Genomic DNA, 20,183 nt, shown 5'->3' with positions numbered 1-20,183 from the left:
CCGCCTCTCCCTCCCAAAGTGCAGGGATTACAGGCATGAGTTACCATGCCCGGCTTCAAATATTATGTTTATTTAAATGGTGGCTCAGGCTGGGTTTCAGTGAGGCAGAGTTACAGTGAGCCGAGTTCGTGCCAGCACTCCAGACTAGGCAACAGAATGAGACTTCATCTCAAAGAAAGAAAGAAGGAGGGAGGGAGGGAGGGAAGGAAGGAAGGAAGGAAGGAAGGAAGGAAGGAAGGAAGGAAGGAATCTTGAATACTATAAAAGAGATTCTTCTATAAATGTGTTCTTTAGAATGATCTAAATACGTGGCCGGGCACGGTGACTCAAGCCTATAATCCCAGCACTTGGGAGGCCAAGGTGGGTGGATCATTTGAGGTCAGGAGTTCGAGACCAGCCTGGCCAACATGGTGAAACACCATCTCTACTAAAAACACAAACATTAGCTGGGCATGGTGGCGTGTGCCTGTAATGCCAGCTACTCGGGAGGCTGAGGCAGGAGAATCGCTTGAGCCTGGGAGGCAGAGGTTGTGATGAGCTGAGGTTGTGTCACTGCACTCCAGTCTGGGCAACATAGTGAGACCCTGTCTCAAAAACAAAAACAAAAAAAGCAAAAAAGAATGATCTAATTATTTTTAGATCATCATAAAGACTATGTTAGATTAATAAAATTAATTAAAGAAGATGATTGTGGTCTCTGTTTAATACCAGCATAAGTGTAAATCTTGTCAGTGAATATTACATAATCTCAAAAACATTTGTCAGATAAGCGTTTCCATATCATTACCATTGTTAAAAGAGAAACTAAGGCACAGAAAAATCTTAAAGTGTTTATTTGAACAGACAGTGATTCCTGAATCAGTTTGGGACTCTGCTAAAGGGGCACCAAAGAAAGGCTTTTATAGGGTGAATGTGGAAGTGTGGCAAATAAAATACACTGAGTTGGGTTTTGGTTTGCTTCTGTAGGAACCCAGGGTGCTGGAGCAGCCTCAGTCTAATGGCCTATTAATTATTTTAACACCATAAAATAATGTATATCATGTTGTACAATAAAACTTTTAGAAGGATTCCAAATACAACAAAAAACAAATTATTAGGGTACATAGAATTCTATTTGTGGCTTAGAGTCTATTTTTATTTTTACTATTTATTTATTTTTGAGACAGGGTCCTGCTCTGTCTCCCAGGCCGGAGTGCAGTGGCACAATCATGGCTCACTGCAACCTCCCTGTCCAGGGCTCAAGTGATCCTCCCACCTCAGCCTCCAGAGTAGCTGAGACCACAGGTTCACCCTACCATGCCCGGTTAATCTTAGTATTTTTTGTGGAGATGGCATTTGCCTAGGCTGATCTTGAACTCTTGAGCTTAGTGATCCTCCCACCTCAGCCTACGAAAGTGCTGAGATCAGAGGTGTGAGTCACCACACCTGGCTAGAGTCTATTTTTATATTGTATATTTATATTTAGGTACTTTTTATTTTAAACAATATTTTATAGTATAAATAAATAAAAATAGTTTATTCTATGAAGTGGTGCATGCTCATAATCCCAGTTTCATTAAGGAGACTGAGATGGGAGGAACACTTGAGCCCAGGAATTTGAGACGAGCCAGAGCAACATAGCCAGAGACCCTGTCTCTAAAAGCAAAAAAAAAAAAAAAAGGCCCTTTTCCAAGTTATTACACACTCTTAATAATTAATATTGAAAACTACTGCAGAAACTTTCACCTTGTGAATGCATAAGCGTTTACTAAATCATTCCTATACAATTGTTCTTATAAAAATAGAGCCATACATGTTTTAGTTTATACCTGAAAAATATTTTCAGTACTTTGAATTGGTTCTCTAGTATAGATTTCCAAGCATGGAATTATTTACTCAAATTGCGTGAACATTTTAGTCTTTGAATATAAATTAACAAATTATTTCCTTTTTTATTTTTTGAGATAGAGTCTTGCTCTGTTGCCCAGGCTGGAGTGCAGTGGCACGATCTCTGCTCATTGCAAGCTCTGCCTCCCAGGTTCAAGCAATCCTCCTGCCTCAGCCCCCCTAGTAGCTGGGATTACAGGCACGTGCCACCATGCCCGGCTAATTTTTGTATTTTTAGTAGAGGCAGGGTTTCCCCATATTGGCTAGGCTGGTCTCGAACTCCTGACCTCAGGTGATCCACCCTCTCATCTTGAACTCCTGACCTCAGGTGTTAATGTTAATGAATTAATGTTAATGAACATAAACATTAATGAATGTTAATAAACATTAATGAATATAAACCTTAATGTTAATAAATATAAAGCTACATCAACATGTTTACCAGCTACCATATTCCATTGTATAAACATACCATAATTTACATAATCAGTCCTTATGGAAAGATATATTGTTTCAAGTTTATTATAAACAAAAATGAATCTAGGAATTCTGTTAATTTATAAATATCCAATGAGCTGTATTATAATGTAGAGTTATCCAAGACTCAATTTTATGCAAGTTAAAATAATAAATGAAGGGTAGCAAATTAGAGAGCCTATAACTTTTGAGCATGTATTCTATTGCTGCTTCAGCGAAGTACCCCAAACCTAATTAGTGCCTTACAACAAGATACATTTATTAATTTAGAGTTCTAGAGGTTAGAAGTCTAAAATTGTTTGCATGTCTGAGTTTCTTCTGGTGGCTGTAGAAGAGAATCAGTTTCCAAAACTTTTCCAGCTTCTACAGGCTTTCTGCATTCCTTGGCTCCTGGCCCCGGCATCCCTCTGACATCTATTATACTGGCGTATTTTCTTTGTCTTGGACACTCCAGCCTCCCTCTTATAAAGACCCATCTGATTACATTGGACCTAGAGGATAATCCAGGATAATCTTCCCATAGTAAGATTATCACATTGGCAAAATCCCTTTTGCTCTGTACAGTAACATAGTCACAGGTTTTGGGGATTAGGATGTGGACATCTTTTATTCTACCTACCACAAAACAGAGATCTAAATTTGTTTAGAAATGGAGAACCTCGAGCCTCACCTCAATCCAAATGAATCATGATCTGTATTTTAACAAGATCCCCATGTGATTCTATGCACACTTAAAATTTGGGAAGTACTATCTTTTTTTTTTTTTTTTCCTGAGACAGAGTTTTGCTCTGTCACCCCCAGGCTAGAGTGCAATGGTGCAATCTCGGCTCACTGCAACCTTTGCCTCCGGGATTCAAACGATTCTCCTGCCTCAGCCTCCCGAGTAGCTGGGATTACAGGCATGCACCACCATGCCCAGCTAATTTTTGTATTTTTGGTAGAGACAGGGTTTCTCCATGTTGATCAGGCTGGCCTCGAACTCCCGACCTCAGGTGATCCGCTTGCCTCAGCCTTCCAAAGTGCTGGGATTACAGGTGTGAGCCACGTCTCCAGGCCTGAGAAGTACTATCTTTCAATAAAATCAGAAGATACAGTTAAGCAAAAAGAAAATAAAGCATGGTCACAATACCCATCCAACTAGTGATAGTGACTCTTAGCATTTTGGCATTTATTTATTTCCAAAAGTGGGACATTCTGAACATAATGTTTTGCAACCCCCTTTTTTCACAATGCATTGTGAATGTGTAAACATGTCAACAAATACACTTCAAGATAATTTTATTTTAATTAATTAATTAATTAATATATATATTTTTGAGACAGAGTCTCCCTCTGCCGCCCAGGCTGGAGTGCAGTGGCATGATCTTGGCTCACTACAACCTCCGTCTCCTGGGTTCAAGCAGTTCTCCTGCCTCAGCCTCCCTAGTAGCTGGGATTACAGATACCTGCCACCAAGCCCGGCTAATTTCTGTATTTTTAGTAGAGAGGGGGTTTCACCATGTTGGCCAGGCTGGTCTGGATCTCCTGACCTCCAGCAATCCACACGCCTCAGCCTCCCAAAGTGCTGGAATTACAGACTTGAGACACTGCGCCCGGCCTGTTTATTTATTCTTGAGATGGAGTCTCGCTCTGTTGCTTAGGCTGGAGTGCAGTGGTGCGAACTCCGCTCACTGCAACCTCCGCCTCCCAGCCTCAAGCGATTCTTCTGTCTCAGCCTCCTGAGTAGCTGGGATTACAAGCACATGCCACCACGCCAGGCTAATTTTTGTATTTTTAGTAGAGATGGGGTTTCACCATGTTGGCCAAGCTGGTCTCAAACTCCTGACCTTAGGTGACCCATCCGTCTCGGTCTCCCAAAGTCCTGGGATTATAGGTGTGAGCCACTGTGCTCGACCTCAACATAATTTTAAATGACCAATTTGTATTTTATTATATATGGATGTATTATGATTTAATTATTCGTCTCATTGGTGATTGTTTAGGTAATTTTATCTTTTTACTTTAAAAAACAGCCCTTGTGTGATTGACATTCTCGGAATGTGGAGCTTGGTTCAAATCCTAACATGGCCTTTTACTAGCTGTTTAACGTTAGGTAGGCTACTTGACTTCTCTGTGCTTCAGTTTCTTCATCTATAAAGTGGACATAGGCCGGGCGCGGTGGCTCAAGCCTGTAATCCCAGCACTTTGGGAGGCCAAGGCGGGCGGATCATGAGGTCAGGAGATCGAGACCATCCTGGCTAACATGGTGAAACCCCGTCTCTACTAAAAAAATACAAAAAACTAGCCGGGCGAGGTGGTGGGCGCCTGTAGTCCCAGCTACTCGGGAGGCTGAGGCAGGAGAATGGCGTAAACCCGGGAGGTGGAGCTTGCAGTGAGCTGAGATCTGGCCACTGCACTCCAGCCTGGGTGACAGAGTGAGACTCCATCTCAAAAAAAAAAATAAAGTGGACATAAAGAAAATACCTACCTCTTAAGGGTTGTTCTGAGGATTAAAACAGATAATTCCCATAAAGATCTTAAAACTGTACCTGGAATATTCTAAATGAGCAATAAAGGTTTTCTATTATTAATCTTTATGAACACTCTACTATTTCCTTACAACTTCTCTTATTATTATTATTATTATTTTGAGACGGAGTTTCACTCCTGTTGCCCAGGCTGAAGTGCAATGGCATGATCTCCCCTCACTGCAGCCTTTGCCCCCAGGATTCAAGCGATTCTCCTACCTCAGCCTCCCGAGTAGCTGGGATTACAGGCCTGCACCACCACGCCCAGCTAATTTTTTATATTTTTAGTAGAGACAGAGTTTCTCCATGTTGATGAGGCTGGTTTTGAACTCCTGACCTAAGGTGATCTGCCTGCCTCGGCCTCCCAAAGTGCTGGGATTACAGGCGTGAGCCACTGTGCCCGGCCTTATTATTATTATTTTTAAGAAATATGTAGTTGGTGTGTATTTTTAATTAATTTGTGTATTTTGAGATGGAGTCTCTTATTTATTTATTTATTTTGAGACGGAGTCTCACTCTGTTGCCCAGGCTGGAGTGCAGTGGAGCAATCTTGGCTCACTGCAACCTCTGCCTCCCGGATTCAAGCGATTCCCCTGCCTCAGCCTCCGGAGTAGCTGGGATTACAGGTGTCCAGGCTAATTACTGTATTTTTTAGTAGAGATAAGGTTTCACCATGTTGGCCAGACTGGTCTCGAACTCCTGACTTCGTGATCCGCCCGCCTCGGCCTCCCAAAGGGCTGGGATTACAGGTGTGAGCTACTGCGCCCACCCCATATTATTTTTGAAATGGGTGTGTGTGTAAACTCTCTATATGTCCCAGGCTGGCTTCGAACTCCTGGGCTCAAGTGATCCTCCTGCCTCAATATCTGGAGTAGCTGGGACTACAGGCTCCCACCACTGCGCCTGAGTAAGTTCTCCTTTTGAGGATAAGAACATTTAGGTGACTATGCTAGCTTTTAGCAGAGGCAAGCAAAACTGGATTTCTGTCCTTTTATATTTTTCCACTCTTTTTATTACTCAGGAGTAAACGGCAAGCAATTTGGGTAACTTAAAAAATACACATTTGCGGGAGGGAGGGTGGATTGATGGGAGTAAGATTCTTTAAATAACTCTTCTCTGCTGTGACGGATCCGCAATTGATATGTGGAATAGAAAGCGTGAAATGGTTCTGACTGAAGCTTCAATCAACCCGTGAAACAATTGAGCTCCCTTGGAGTAGGGCAAACCAGACCTATGGTTTCCATGGTGACAGATCCGGCTAGTCCGGACTCCCGGCTCTTTATACTGCGCAAGCGCACACAACTGATTTGGCTACCCCGCGCCTTTCGGTTCGAAGAGAAAGCCCCTCCTTCCCCTTCCCAACGTTCGCCTATCGCCTTCGCTCTCTGCTGGTCGCATGCGCGCTGGGCTCCTGTGACGTAGTTTTCGCGCGTCCGCATCGTTTGGAACCGCGACGCTAAACATGGCGTGTTCCTAGAAGCCGCTTTCGGCATCAGTAGGCGGCGGCGTGGGGACTGGCAGCGTGGGGCGCGGGACCAACCGACGCCACTTCGTGCTGGGAAGTGGGAGCGGGAGGGCCGGGCAATTCCCGACCGAACCAAACGGTGAGGCCCCGGCCCGAGAGCCACAGAGCGCGCGGGAGTGGAAGGGAGTGGGTTGGGCACCCGAGACCCGAGAGGCGAGGGAGGAAAGTGGGGCTACCGGGAGATGAGGGATAACGGTAGCGAGGCAAGGGCGGCCTGCAGACTTGGCTGTTTGCGTAACCTTAGGAACCCGGGGAACTGGGGGCTGGCCGAGGAAGCCCGGGAGTGGGTAGCATGGTAGCGGAGCAATCAGGGTGCGGGGTGGGAGGGATAGTATGCTTGGCTGAGCAGAGCCGAGTGTACCCATTGTGGCCGCGGTTGCGGACCTGGGTGATGTATTTGTCCTTGGGGGAATAGGTGGTGCAAAATTTGAGATAAAGTGGTTATCTCGAGTATAAGGTCGTTGTGCATTGTTACTGCGCACACGACCTTGTTGCTAATAGCAATAGTGTGATAGCTTTAAACATTTGACCCTTACATGCTTTTAATGAAAAAGGGAAGGTAGTTGTCCATTTGTTGAGAGGAGCTTCATGGAGAGGTATGGCCGCCAATTCTCAAGCTCAGCGACTCCTGCAGATTTGTATTTGGGGGTATTTGTGATTCAGCAAAACTACTTTTGCTCATTTCATGTGTCATTTTTTCTCTATTATTTTGTGACATGGTGGTTAATGAGAGAAGTACTCCTATCTGAAAGTGATTTGACTAAATAGCAAGGACTGGTAAATAAACTACTAGTGCCAAGGTTGCAGCTGACATACCTCCTCCCCTCCATAATTTAAACGATCTCAGTTATAGTGTGGTGGTGCCCTTCAGATTTCGGTTATTCTTCAGAAGGAAGTAAGGAAGAGCAGTTTGCAGCCATAATGCTTTCCCCCCCCTCGGATAGGAATTTTCCTCCTCCATTTTCACGTTGTTTCAAACTTCTCTGTTCTGTAGAGAAGCTTCAGATTAAGGGCAGGGTGACTCTTCTATAGGAGACATCCATTGCATGACACATTTTACATCTTTCATTACTGAGAAAAATTTCGGTGAAATTAGAAAAATTTTCATTTTTCCTTTTGGTTGTGATAGGACTGATATTTTCTCTGTTTCTGCAGTAACCTAGCACAGGGTATGGTAGAAACAATTATAGTAATGGTTTGTGGCCCTATGTTATAGCCCCAGGGTAGGAGGGTGGTCTCTGCCCTAGTCGCACTTCCTAAGGCCAAAGAGAATTTTCACCACAAACACATTTGGCTGTGGTAATATGTTAGATGTTTTAAACAGATATGTAAAGATTATCTGATCATTAATAGAAAAATCATCAGATTTTGTGATGTTTGAGTATATTTACATATGGAATCAAACCAGAATGCAGCATGATCCTTGTAGGCACATGGCTATTAAAATACACTGAAGATTTTTCCAGAAACAAAATTTTTTTTCTCAGCAATAAAAATATTCAAATTTTGAATAAGGTAATGTTTGATAATTAGGATTTTGACCTTTGTGTTATATATTTGTACCTATGTGTGTGTATGTATTTAACCTCACTTCTAATTTAGTGTTATTGATGGTAGTATTTTTTCCTTTCTTTATCAGCTTCAAATAGGGACTGTTAATTTCAGAGCATTTAAGGAATGGCAAAACACATTTAGTCCAAGTGTGAGTCCGTAGTGTCTTTGGTTTGCCGACTGTCAGGCTGATTACAGATAAGTACAGTTATAAGCTTTGTAGAGCTTAAGTTGCATCAATGTTCTTTACCCTTGCTACTCAAATTGTAGTGTATAGCATCACCTGGGAGTTTATTAGAAATGCATGATCTCAGGCTCAATCCAGAGCTGCTGAATCGAAATCTGCAATTTTAACAAGATCTCTAGATGAAAGGAATGTTCAATAAATCTTGAGATACACTACTTTGGTTGGTAACAGTTGAAGAACACTGAAGTAATGCACAAACCTGTATAAAAATTTATGGCATCATTTATTATAATCTGAGGTGATCTTATGCTGATTATCCAGTCTGATGAAACTGAGGCCCAGAAAGGTAAATGCCTTGTAAAAGGTCACACATACCTAGATTTATAACCCAGCTTCCAACTCATCCAGTGCTTTTCTTTTGCTGGTTACTGTCAGAGCTTGTTATATTAAAAATGAACTAAAATTCATGAATGACAGTTAGGTGTTCATTCAATAACAAACGTTTATTGGGTACTGGACAGGCAGCCCAACAATCCTGTGTGTCCCTGCTATGTGCTCCTGTTTATCATGGTCGCTAATAACCCACCACCTTTCCTCTTTATTTATTTTCTTTGACATGGGGTCTCACTGTCGCCTAGGCTGGAGTGCAGTGGCGTGATCTCTGCTCACTGCAACTTCTGCCTCCGGGGTTCAAACGGTTCTCCTGCCTCAGCCTCCAGAGTAGCTGGGATTACAGATGCTTGCCACCAAGCCTGGGTAATTTTTGTATTTTTAGTAGAGACAGGGTTTCACCATTTTGGCCAGACTGGTCTTGAACTCCTGACCTCCTTGAACTCCTGACCTCCTTGAACTCCACCCACCTCGGCCTCCCAAAGTGCTGGGATTACAGGAGTGAGCCCGGCCCCCTCTTTACTCTTTTTTTTTTTTTTTTTGAGTTGGAGTTTTGCTCTGTTTGCCCAGGCTGTAGTGCAGTGGCTCGATCTTAACTCACTGCAACCTCCGCCTCCCGAGTTCAAGTGATTCTCCTGCCTCAGCTTCCCGAGTAGCTGGGATTACTGGCATGCGCTACCGCACCTAGCTAATTTTGTATTTTTTGTAGAGATGGGGTTTCTCCATGTTGGTCAGGCTGGTCTCGAACTCCCGACCTCAGGTGATTGCCCACCTTGGCTTCCCAAAGTGCTGGGATTACAGGCGTGAGCCAACAGGCCTGGCCCCCTCTTTACTCTTTACTGGTTAAAGTTCCCTTCTGCTTCATAGAGGAAGTGAAATACATTGAGTGGGAACTTCATTGCTTTCTGTTCTGTTTCACTTGTAAACATGAAGACCTCTATCTGTCCATCTCTAATTATATTCTAATTTTTTTCTCTTTATGGGCAATATTTCCTTCATGTGTTTGCTAGGGCTGCCACAACAAAATACCTTATATTGGGTAGCTGAAACAAGAGAATTTTTTCTTTCTCACAGTTCTGGAGGGTAGAAGTCCAAGATCAAGGCGCAGATAAGATTGGTTTCCTATAAGACCTCCATCCTTGGCTTGCAGATGGCCACCTTCTTGCTGCCTTTTCTCATGGTCATCTTGTGTGTACATGCACCTCTGCTGTCTCTTTTTCTTTTCTGTTCTGTTTTTTTTTTTTTTTTTTTTTTGAGATGGAGCCTCGCTCTTGTCTCCCAGGCTGGAGTGTAGTGGCCTGCTCTCAGCTCACTGCAGCCTCTGCCTTCCTGGTTCAAGTGATTCTCCCACCTTAGCCTCCTGAGTAGTTGGGATTATAGGCGCCCACCACCACACCTGGCTAATTTTTATGTTTTTAGCAGAGACGTGTTTCACCATGTTGTGCGGGCTGGTCTCAAACTCCTGACCTCAGGTGATCTGCCCGCCACAGCCTCCCAAAGTGCTGGGATTACAAACATGAACCCCTGCACTGGCCTGCTGTGTCTTTTTCTTTCTTACTTTTTTTTTTTGAGACGGAGTCTTGCTCTGTCGCCCAGGCTAGAGTGCAGTGGTGCGATCTCAACTCACTGCAAGCTCCGCTTCCTGGGTTCACGGCATTCTCCTGCCTCAGTCTACGGAGTAGCTGGGACTACAGGTGCCTGCCACCTCGCCCGGCTAGTTTTTGTATTTTTAGTAGTAACAGGGTTTCACCGTGTTAGCCAGGATGGTCTCAATCTCCTGACCTCGTGATCCGCCCGCCTCGGCCTCCCAAAGTGCTGGGATTACAGGCATGAGCCACCGTGCCCGGCCCTTGTCTCTTTTTCTTATAATGGCATCAGTTATATTGGTTTAGGGCCTTACCCTAACAACCTCATCTTATCTTAATCATCTCCTTAAAAACCTTATCTCCAAATACGGAGGGTTCAGGGGTTAGGGCTTCAACATGAATTTTTGAGGAACACAATTCAATTCATAACATTCAGTTATTCCTTTTTCAGTTAGTACTAACTTAACAAGGATTTAAGCATACCCAAGTCTCTTACCTTTTTTTTTTTTTTTTTTAAGACAGAGTCTCACTCTGTTCTTCAGGCTTGAGTGCGGTGGTGCTATCTTGGCTCACTGCAACTTCTGCCTCCCAGGCTCAAGCAGTCCTCCCACCTTAGCCTCCCTGGTAGCTGGGACCACAGGTGAGGCACAGGCCACAATGTTTGGCTAATTTTTGAAATTTTTTTTGTAGAGATGGGGTTTTGCCACATTGCCCAGGCTGGTCTCAAACTCCTGGGTTCAAGTGATCTGCTGGCCTTGGCCTCCTGAAGTATATTGAAATTATAGGGGTGAGCCACCATGCCTGGCCTCGAATCAAGCCTTATCTTCAATATACTCTCCTTACCTTAGATCCTTAGATTACTCTTCAGCTTTGTCTGTAATTATTTTTCTCAGTTTTTTTTGTTTGTTTGTTTTTTCCTTTTTTAAGAGATGAGGTCTCTGTTACCCGGGCTGGCCTCAAACTTCAGGGCTCAAGTGATCCTGCCACTTCATTCTCATGAGTGGCTGGTACTACTTGTGTGTGCCACCATGCCCAGCTTATTTCCTCTAAGTTTCTTGAAATAATTCTCTATATTCATTTTCTTCACCTCCTTATTATTTTATTTTATTTTATTTTTCAGTATTTTGAAGGCTGACAGTCCATAGCAGTCACTGAATTTGATGTAGTGGTGATCACCATTGATATTTTTTTGCCAAATCTAATGGAATCTGTTTAATCATTTGCCATTTTAACTACTTGTTCATTCTTGAAATTTTCTTCTTATACTTCCTGGGTCACCATATTTTCCTTATTTCTGTCTTATGTTTTAGCCAGTCTTTCCTTGGTTATTTGTCTTTTTTCTCTGACCACTTTAGATGTTTCACTCTGAGACACTACCCTGCTCCCTTCTGAAAACCTTCAGATTAAAATCCAAACTACGTAGTGTAGGAAATAAGGACCTTAATGCACACTCTTCTTGAATGGTCTCATCCGTGGTGGTTTCAACTACTGCCTCTATGTTGATGACTCCCAAATCTCTGGCTTTTTAGCACGGGTCTCTCTTCAACGCTGACATATGTAGTTGTCTTAAAATACTTGACATTCGTGTCAAAAACATTGTGTATTTCAACCTTTTTGAAGTTGTTTTCCTCCTATGAGCCATGCAGGCACCAATGAGTTGGAGAAGCCCAAAATCTTCATTCTTTCCCCTTATTAACTTATGTGTAACCCCCACCTCCAACTCTCCAACTATCTATTTTATTTCCAACTCTCCAACTATCTATTTTTTTTTGAAACAGAGTTTCACTCTTGTTGACCAAGCTGGAGTGCAATGGCATGATCTCGGCTCACTGTGACCTCCACCTTCCAGGTTCAAGCGATTCTTCTGCCTCAGCCTCCTGAGTAGCTGGGATTACAGGCATGCGCCACCACGCCTGGATAATTTTGTATTTTTAGTAGAGATGGGGTTTCTCCAGGTTAGTCAGGCTGGTCTCAAACTCCTGGCCTCAGGTGATCTACCCGCCTCAGCCTCTTAAAGTATTGGGATTACAGGCATGAGCCACTGCACCCAACCAACACATGTATAGTTTAAAATGTGTTTACAGTACAGTAAACTATTAACAATATAGCACTACGAACAGTATTCCTATTGTTAATAGTATTATGCAGAAAAATTAAGAAGGATGTCGGGAATATAGAGATTCTGGGTTGAGGAGTGAGCCATTTTAGATTGGCAGTTAGTGGACACCTCTTTAAATAGAAGACAACTTGAGCAGAATGGAATGCTGTCAAAGAGCAAGACATGCTTTTATCTAGAGACCAAAGCTTTCCAGCCAGAGGGAACAAATTGTACAAGGGAAGGATAAGCTACATTTTATACATCTTTCACTAAAGATTTTCACTTATTGTCTCCAAGTCTCTGTTACTGTAGATAACTAGGTTGTACAGACAACCTAGTCCTTTGTCTCCTTATTCTTGTATGCCCATGCAGGAGTATCTGTGATTATAGCACCAGGTGTGAAACTGCTGGGTCATAGAAGATACAGTCAGGAGTTGCTTAAGGCTGGGATACATCCTGAGAAATGGGTCATTAGGCAATTTTGTTGTTCGTTCTATGAACATCGTATGAACAAACCTAGATGGTACAGCCTATTATATACCTGGGCTATGTGGTATATAGCTTATTGCATCTAGGCTACAAGCCTGTACAGCATGTTACTGCACTGAATACTGTAAGCAGCTGCAGCAAAATGGTATTTGTGTGTTTAAACATATCTAAACTTAGAAAGGTACTGTAAAAATGCAGTGTAGAAGATTTAAAAATAAATGGTACATCTGTATAGGGCACTTACCTTGAATGGAGCTTGGAGGACTGGAAGTTGCTTTGGATGAATCGGTGAGTGAGTGGTGAGTGGAAGTGAAGGCCTAGGGCATTTGGGTACACTTAGGCTACACCAAATTTATTAATAAATTTTTTTCTTCAATAATCTTAGCTTATTGTAACTTTTAGTTTATAAACTAATGTTTTGTCTCTGTTGCAGTAACACTTAGCTTAAAACGCAAACACGTTGTGTAGCTCTACATTGTTTAAAACAAAGACACAAACACACACATTAATGCAGGTACACACAAGTTCAGGATCATCAATATCTCTGTCTTCCACCTCCACATCTTGTCTCACTGGAAGGTCTTCAGGGGCAATAACATTCATGGAGCTGTCATCTATGATAGCAATGCCTTCTTCTGAATGATCTCCTGAAGGACTTATCTGAGGCTGTTTTACAGTTAACTTTTTTTTTTTTTAAATAGGAGTAGTACATTGTAAAATTATGATAAGAAGTATAGTAGCGGGGCTTGGTGGCTCATGTCTGTAATCCCAGGGTTTAGGGAAGCTGAGGTGGGAGGATTGCTTGAGGTCTGGGGTTTGAGACCAACCTGGGCAACATAGCCAGACTCTATCTCTACAAAAAGTAAAAAAAATTAGCATGGCATGGTGGCTTATGCCTGTAGTCCCAAGTCTCCACTATTCAGGAGGCTGAGGTGGAACGACCACTTGAGCCCAAGAGTTCAAGATTGTAGTGAATTATGATGCCGGCATTGCTGTCTACCTTGGGTGACAGAGATCCTAACTCTTAAAAAAAAAAAAAAAAAAAAGTAGGCCAGGTGTGGTGACTCACACCTGTAATCTTAGCACTTTGGGAGGCCGAGGTGGGTGGATCACGAAGTCAGGAGTTCGAGCCCAGGCTGGCCAACATGGTGAAACCCTGTTTATACTTAAAAAATACAAAAATTAGCTGGATGTGGTGGCATGCACCTATAATCCCAGCTACTTGGGAGTCTGAGGCAGGAGAATTGCTTGAACCCAGGTGGCGGAGGTTGCAGTGAACCAAGATTGCACCGCTGCACTCCAGCCTGGGCAGCAAGAATGAAACTCCATCTAAAAAAAAAAAAGTATAATGTGGTAAATGCATAAACCAATAGCATAGTTGTTTATTATCACTTTCAAGTATTATGTACTGTACCTAATTGCATGTACTATGCTTGTGTACAAATGGCAGTGCAGTAGGTTAGTTCACACCAGCATCACCACTAATGTGTGAGTAATGTGATTTGCTACGACTTAGGATGGCTATAATGTCACTATGTGATGGGAATTTTTCAGCTCCATTAAAATCTTATGGGATCACTGTCGTATATATATGGTCTATATCTGACTGAAATTTGTTTTTTTTGAATCTCACTCTGTCTCCCAGGCTGGAGTGCAGTGGCACGATCTTGGCTCACTGCAGCCTTGACCTCCTGGGCTTAGGTGATTCTCCCATCTCAGCCTCCTGAGTAGCTGGGACTACAGATGTGCCCCACCATGCCCAGCTAACTTTTTGTTTTTGTAGTAGTGATGGGGTTTCTCCATGTTGCCCAGGCTGGTCTCGAACTCCTGCACTCTAAGTGATCCGCCTGCCTCAGCCTTCCAAAATGTTGGATTACAGGGGTGAGCCACCATTTTTATGTGGTGTGTGACCCTCTGTGTGTCCTGGTCATAGAATACACAAAATATATACTCACACTTAATTTCATTTAGAGACTGCTAGATAGCTCTCCAAAGTTGTATTAATGGATATTCCCAGTAGCAATGTGTAAGAGTTTCTGTTTCCATGCATTCTTGCCAGCATTGAATATTTTTGAAGTTTGTAATTTTTGGACTTTGTAATTTTTGCTAGTCTGATGATCATAAAGTAGTTTTTCACTGTTTGGATTTTAAATCCCTGATAACCAGTGAAATAGCATCTCTTCTGATATTAATTAAACATTTAGCTCTTCCTTTCTATGTATTTTCTGCTTACACCCTTTGTTCACTTTTCTTGTATATTTGTCTTGTTGATTCACAAGGGTTCTTAGTATATTCTGTATAATAAACCTTTGTTTGAGTTATGTATTAACAAAATTCTTCTCTTAATCTTCACCTTGTTAACCTTGTGTAGAGTATCCTCAATGACTCCATCAATTTCAGTCTTCAGTTCTGATGTAGTATAATTTATTAGGCAGATAGGCTATGAACTTGATGTATTTTTGTTCTTTCTCAAGTCTAAAGCTAAAAATTCCCAGTTAATTTAAGTTGAGATATTAATGGACAGCACTGAACAAAAGTAAAAGTGTATAATCTTTAGGGAGTACTGGGTGGAGACAGGAAACTTGCATTTAAAGTTCTAGAAGTGTCACTAATGAGCCTGCGACCTTAGAGAAGTCAGTTTATCTCCTTAACATCTTTTGGCCACAGTGTCTTGGTGAATAAAACAAAATACTTAAACTGTAGAGAATTGATATGAGTGTCTCCAAGGTGATAGGAAAATTATGTTTATTTACTTGTTAACTTATACGGACTCACAACTGAGAGAAAACTTATTTTAATGATAAAATGTAGAATAGTGATTAACTGTGGGAGTAATTACTTGGCATACAGCACATGCATATTTGAACGAACGGATTTTTATAAATACAATGACGGGCTGAACTCTTTATAGCAAGAATGAGATTCTTTTAAGATATAGCTTTATAGACAATGATGTCCTCAACCAGTAAATAGAAACTACCAATCAAAGATGTCTATATTTGGAGAGAGAACTGATGATCTCTTAACTCAGCAAAAAGTTTCGCCTAACCGCTAGTTATAAATGTCTGTTAAATTTAATCTAAGCTGGTTATCTCACTTCAGTGCCTTGCTCAAAATCAGTTTTGTAGCTTTTCCTTCCTATTTTTTCTTTTTGTATCAAAGAAGGAACTTTATTTATTTGTTTTTGAAATGGAATCTTGCTGTGTCACCCAGTCTGGAGTGCAGTGACACCATCTTGGCTCACTGCAACCTCCGCCTCCTGGGTTGAAGCAATTCTCCTGCCTCAGCCTCCCTAGTAGCTGGGATTACAGGTGCCCGCCACCAAGCCCAGCTAATTTTTGTGTTTTTAGTAGAAATAGGGTTTCACCATGTTGGCCAGACTGGTCTCAAACTCCTGACCTCAGGTGATCTGCCTGCCTCGGCCTCCAAAAGTGCTGGGATTACAGGTGTGAGCCACCGCCCAGCCAGAGAAGGACCTTTAAAAGCAGTAAGTGTAATTTATGCTGTTCCTTAGTAGGTTTTGTACAGACATGTATTTTTGTTTTTCAGCTAAGGAGTCGTCAGAGGGTGATGGTGGCAGTAGTTGGTACCTCACAGCTGGGCACTGATCAGGTAGGGGTTGTCAATATTGTTTAGGATAATGTATAACTTTTCCTATTAGTGGGAGATTAGTCATGGGGGACTCTTGTATGTACCAAACAAGCAAGATACTTACTGCAGTTTATCAGTGCCGTTTTACTAAAAACTCCCAGTGAGACAAAAATACTCAAGTTTTTTAGACTGGTCTTCCTCTCACAGGTCTGCCTCCCCTTTGTATTGTCTTGTTATATACTTTGTACTTCACCCATTTATTATTTGTTTTCCATTTATTTCTCTCCCCACTATAAAATATGCTTCACAAGGCTTGGGTTTTTTTTTTTGTCTTTTTGGATAATCGATGTATCTCAAGTGCCTAGAATAGTATTTGGCATTTGTAGGTGTTCAGTATACTGAATGAATAAATATAGAAAAGCCTAATGATAAATCAAGTAAATATCAGAAAGGGGATTGGAGAGCACAGGATTAGAAAAAAGGGTGTTAGATATTCCCAGTGAAAAGTATTATTTAATTTTGTTGGCTTGATATGCTCCATTTCAGTATAGTAATATACTGAATAGACTGTTCATACATTCATTCATTTTTTTCAGCCATTCAGCACACTATTTAGCAGTGTTTTTTATAGATATTTCTGTCTTTACTCTGATAAAATTTGTATTCCATATTGTTGTTCTTGGACCTCTTTCTCTCACCTTGTCTGTTTTCTTCTGAGAAATCATAATTTCTGTTACTGCTTTGTTTAGTTGATCATCCATTTACTGAACATTGTTAACACTGTGCTAGGTAATGGCATTTATAGATGAGTAAGACATCATTCTTTCCTTTAAACAGTTCATGATTTGGAGATGATATAGAAGTAAACAAGCAAGTAAGTACAGTAATAGGAGTGTGTACTATGCAGAACAATTGCATGGAGGAAGGAGCGCTTTTCTGTCTACAGCAGTTAAAGATTTCCAGAGGAGCTGATGTCTACCATGAACAGCAACTTTACTGATCTGTGCCCATTAGTGGCCATTGTAAAAAGCATACATAAAAGTAGACAGAATTGTATGATGAACCCCCATCTAGCCATCATCCAGCTTTAACAATGATCAATTTCATTTTGTCTTACCTCCCACATACTTCTCTAGTTACATTGATAGATCTAGAAGCTTGGTCAGATTCAGAACTTTTTTTTTTTTTTTTTGGCAAGCAGCCTTTCTTTTAAGATTTTGGTTTCTCAAAATAATAAACTGTTCATTTCTTTAAGTTTTCTAATATGCTCACTTTCCTATTTTGATTATCGTAGAACTCTTCCCTGGTCTTCACAGAAATTAATTTTTGTGAAACTCTGGGCAGTTTAACAATTTGCTTGTATTTCCTATCCATGATTCCCCAGTGATATATTTTCTGCCTCTCATTCTTCTCTTTGTAGACTTGGGCTGTATAGATCATGATTCTTTTTTTGAGACATGGTCTCACTCTGTTTGCCCAGACTGGTGTGCAGTGGTGTGAACATGGCTCATTGCAGCCTCAACCTCCTGGGCTCAAGTCATCCTCTTACCTCAGCTTCTTTTTGAGAAGTCTCAATCTGTTGCCCAGCCTGGAGTGCAATGGCATGATCTTGGCTCACTGCAACCTCTGCCTCCTGCCACCTCAGCTTCTTGAGTAGCTGGGACCATAGGTGCGTGCCACCACACCTGACTAAGGTATTTATTTTTATTTATTTTTTATTTTTTGTAGAGATGCCATGTTGCCCAGACTGCCAGGCTGGCCTTGAACTTCTAGGCTCAAGCAATTCTCCTGCCTCTGCCTCCCAAAGTGGTGGGATTACAGATGTGAGCCATTACACAACAAATATCCAATCTGAATATTTGTTCTTATCTGAAATGTGGAATTATGCAGTGAATCAGTAGGTGATTTTATTCCTCTCTTTCTGTCACTCTTGTCTCTTCTTGCTCTATGGTTTCTCAGTCTCCTTTATACTAGACATTGCCTTTATTATTATATTTTTAAAAATTGCTTCATATTTACCTTGACTAGAACTCAAAAACAAATTCATGTCTTTACCTCAAATTTTCTTTTGGTGGAGTGGTGCAATATTTATGGAAGTAGAAGCAGTGCTGTAAGGAAGTTCTTAGGTGTCATATTTTGCCTCAAAGTGAGGTTTTCATTTTCATGTTTTGAATCTCATCTTTGTTGCATTGCATTACTCTCTAGGCTCCTGTTGATTTCTTTCCCTCAGGAGCTCAGCATTCTTTGCCCTATCCTCCTGAACCCTGTAATCCCTGTTACATTTCCAGATGGTTGTCTTGCTCAAATGGTCATTGAGAATTCTAAAGTTCCTCGCTTTCCCCAACCCTCCTTGAGGGAAAAGGGACATACTCTTTGGAATGTGGTACTTCTTACCATCAGGTGGCAGGCACTGCACACTATTCAATTTATTTTATTTCATTTTATTTTTTGGATATGGAGTTTCACTGTTGTTACCCAGGCTGAAGTATAATGGTGTGATCTCAGCTCACTGCAACCTCCACCTCCTGAGTTCAGGCGATTCTCCTGCCTCAGCCTCCCGAGTAGCTGGGATTACAGGTGAGCGTCACCATGCCTGGCTAATTTTTTGCATTTTCAGTAGAGACGGGGTTTCACCATGTTTGTCAGGCTGGTCTCGAACTCCTGACCTCAGGTGATCCACCCGCCCCAGCCTCCTAAAGTGGTGGAATTACAGGTGTGAGCCACCATGCCTGGCCAGTTCAAATTATTTTTACAGCTTTAGGAATGATAGAAACAATAGTACATTATCTGGTAAAGAAACAAGTTGATGTGGGAACTGGTAAGGAGAAGACTTAGAAATGAAAGTAAAGATACAATTGCTAACAAATACAAATGTATTTTCCTTTTACGTGATGCAAGTGTACACAATATAGAGAAGTGTATATAATAGGTGAAGCTTAATGGAAAGTAAATAATACATTAGACTGTTTTGATTAGTTTGATTTTTCCAAGACTGTTTAAGTATTTTAAACTATCGTCTTTATAAACACCAAATAGTAAGAACATTAAGTACCTAATAGATATGACTATTTGGAGCTATACTGCTATTTGAGAATAAACAAAACATAAAACCCCTGCTGTTTGATTGTAAAACTCAGAGTCCCCTGGGTGAGGAAGATTGACTCTTGGTAAATGCTGCCTTCACAAATCCAGATAATATGACAAAACTATTGCTTACCGGCTGGTTGTGGTGGCTCATGCCTGTAATCCCAGCACTTTGGGAGGCCAAGGCGGGTGGATCACCAGAGTTTAGGAGTTCAAGACCAGCGGGTGGATCACCACAGTTCAGGAGTTCAAGACCAGCCTGGCCAACATGATGAAACTCGGTCTCTACTGAAAACACAAAAATTAGCTGGGTGGTGGGTACTTGTAATCCCAGCTACTTGGGAGGCTGAGGCGGGAGAATTGCTTGACCCCAGGAGGTGGAGCTTGCAGTGAGCTCAGATCGTGCCATAGTATTCCAGCCTGTGCGACAAGAACGAGACTGTCTCAAAACAAGCAAACAGACAAACAAACAAACTATAGCTTACCTACTTGTGCTACTGAAGACTAGGTTTGTAAACTTTCTCTCCTGAACTTTCATGAGAGTGCAGTTATTAACTACATTACCTACTTCTTGGTATGTGCTTAACAAGAGAAATAATAATGATTTGCAGCTCTTCAGAAGTTGGGATAATTTTGGAGAAAGGAAGAGAAACAGAGAAAATATCTAATTCCTGTGGAAATTTAAGCAGATGTAAAATGAAAACTCTTGGCCTTAAAAAATGTATTTTTTCATTATTAAAGTGTGTCAACTATAAGAATGATAACCCCTGGAGCTTTCTTAACACAACTATTGTTTATGATTTGATGTGTTTACTGCTTGTCTATTTGTAGG

The 20,183-nt window shown here is 41.6% G+C and overlaps 1 protein-coding gene across 2 annotated transcripts in view; it reads left to right on the top strand.

The window, feature by feature from the left end:
- Positions 1-6,185: 6,185 nt before the first annotated feature.
- Positions 6,186-20,183, top strand: part of IPO11 (importin 11) — a 226,822-nt gene continuing 212,824 nt past the window's right edge. Inside the window, exons 1-2 of one of the 2 annotated variants that reach the window (XM_026455698.1) lie at positions 6,186-6,454; positions 16,226-16,288. In XM_026455698.1, coding sequence (XP_026311483.1) covers positions 16,247-16,288 — 42 coding nt within the window. In that variant the 5' untranslated portion in view covers positions 6,186-6,454; positions 16,226-16,246. The remainder of the gene's footprint in view (positions 6,455-16,225; positions 16,289-20,183) is intronic. The other variant, XM_026455705.1, reaches the window with a different exon arrangement.

Source organism: Piliocolobus tephrosceles, chromosome 4 (genome assembly GCF_002776525.5).
Source record: "Piliocolobus tephrosceles isolate RC106 chromosome 4, ASM277652v3, whole genome shotgun sequence".
Lineage (NCBI taxonomy): Eukaryota > Metazoa > Chordata > Mammalia > Primates > Cercopithecidae > Piliocolobus > Piliocolobus tephrosceles.
The sequence above is the reverse complement of the archived record's forward strand: the minus strand, read 5'-3'. Positions and strand labels throughout refer to the sequence as shown.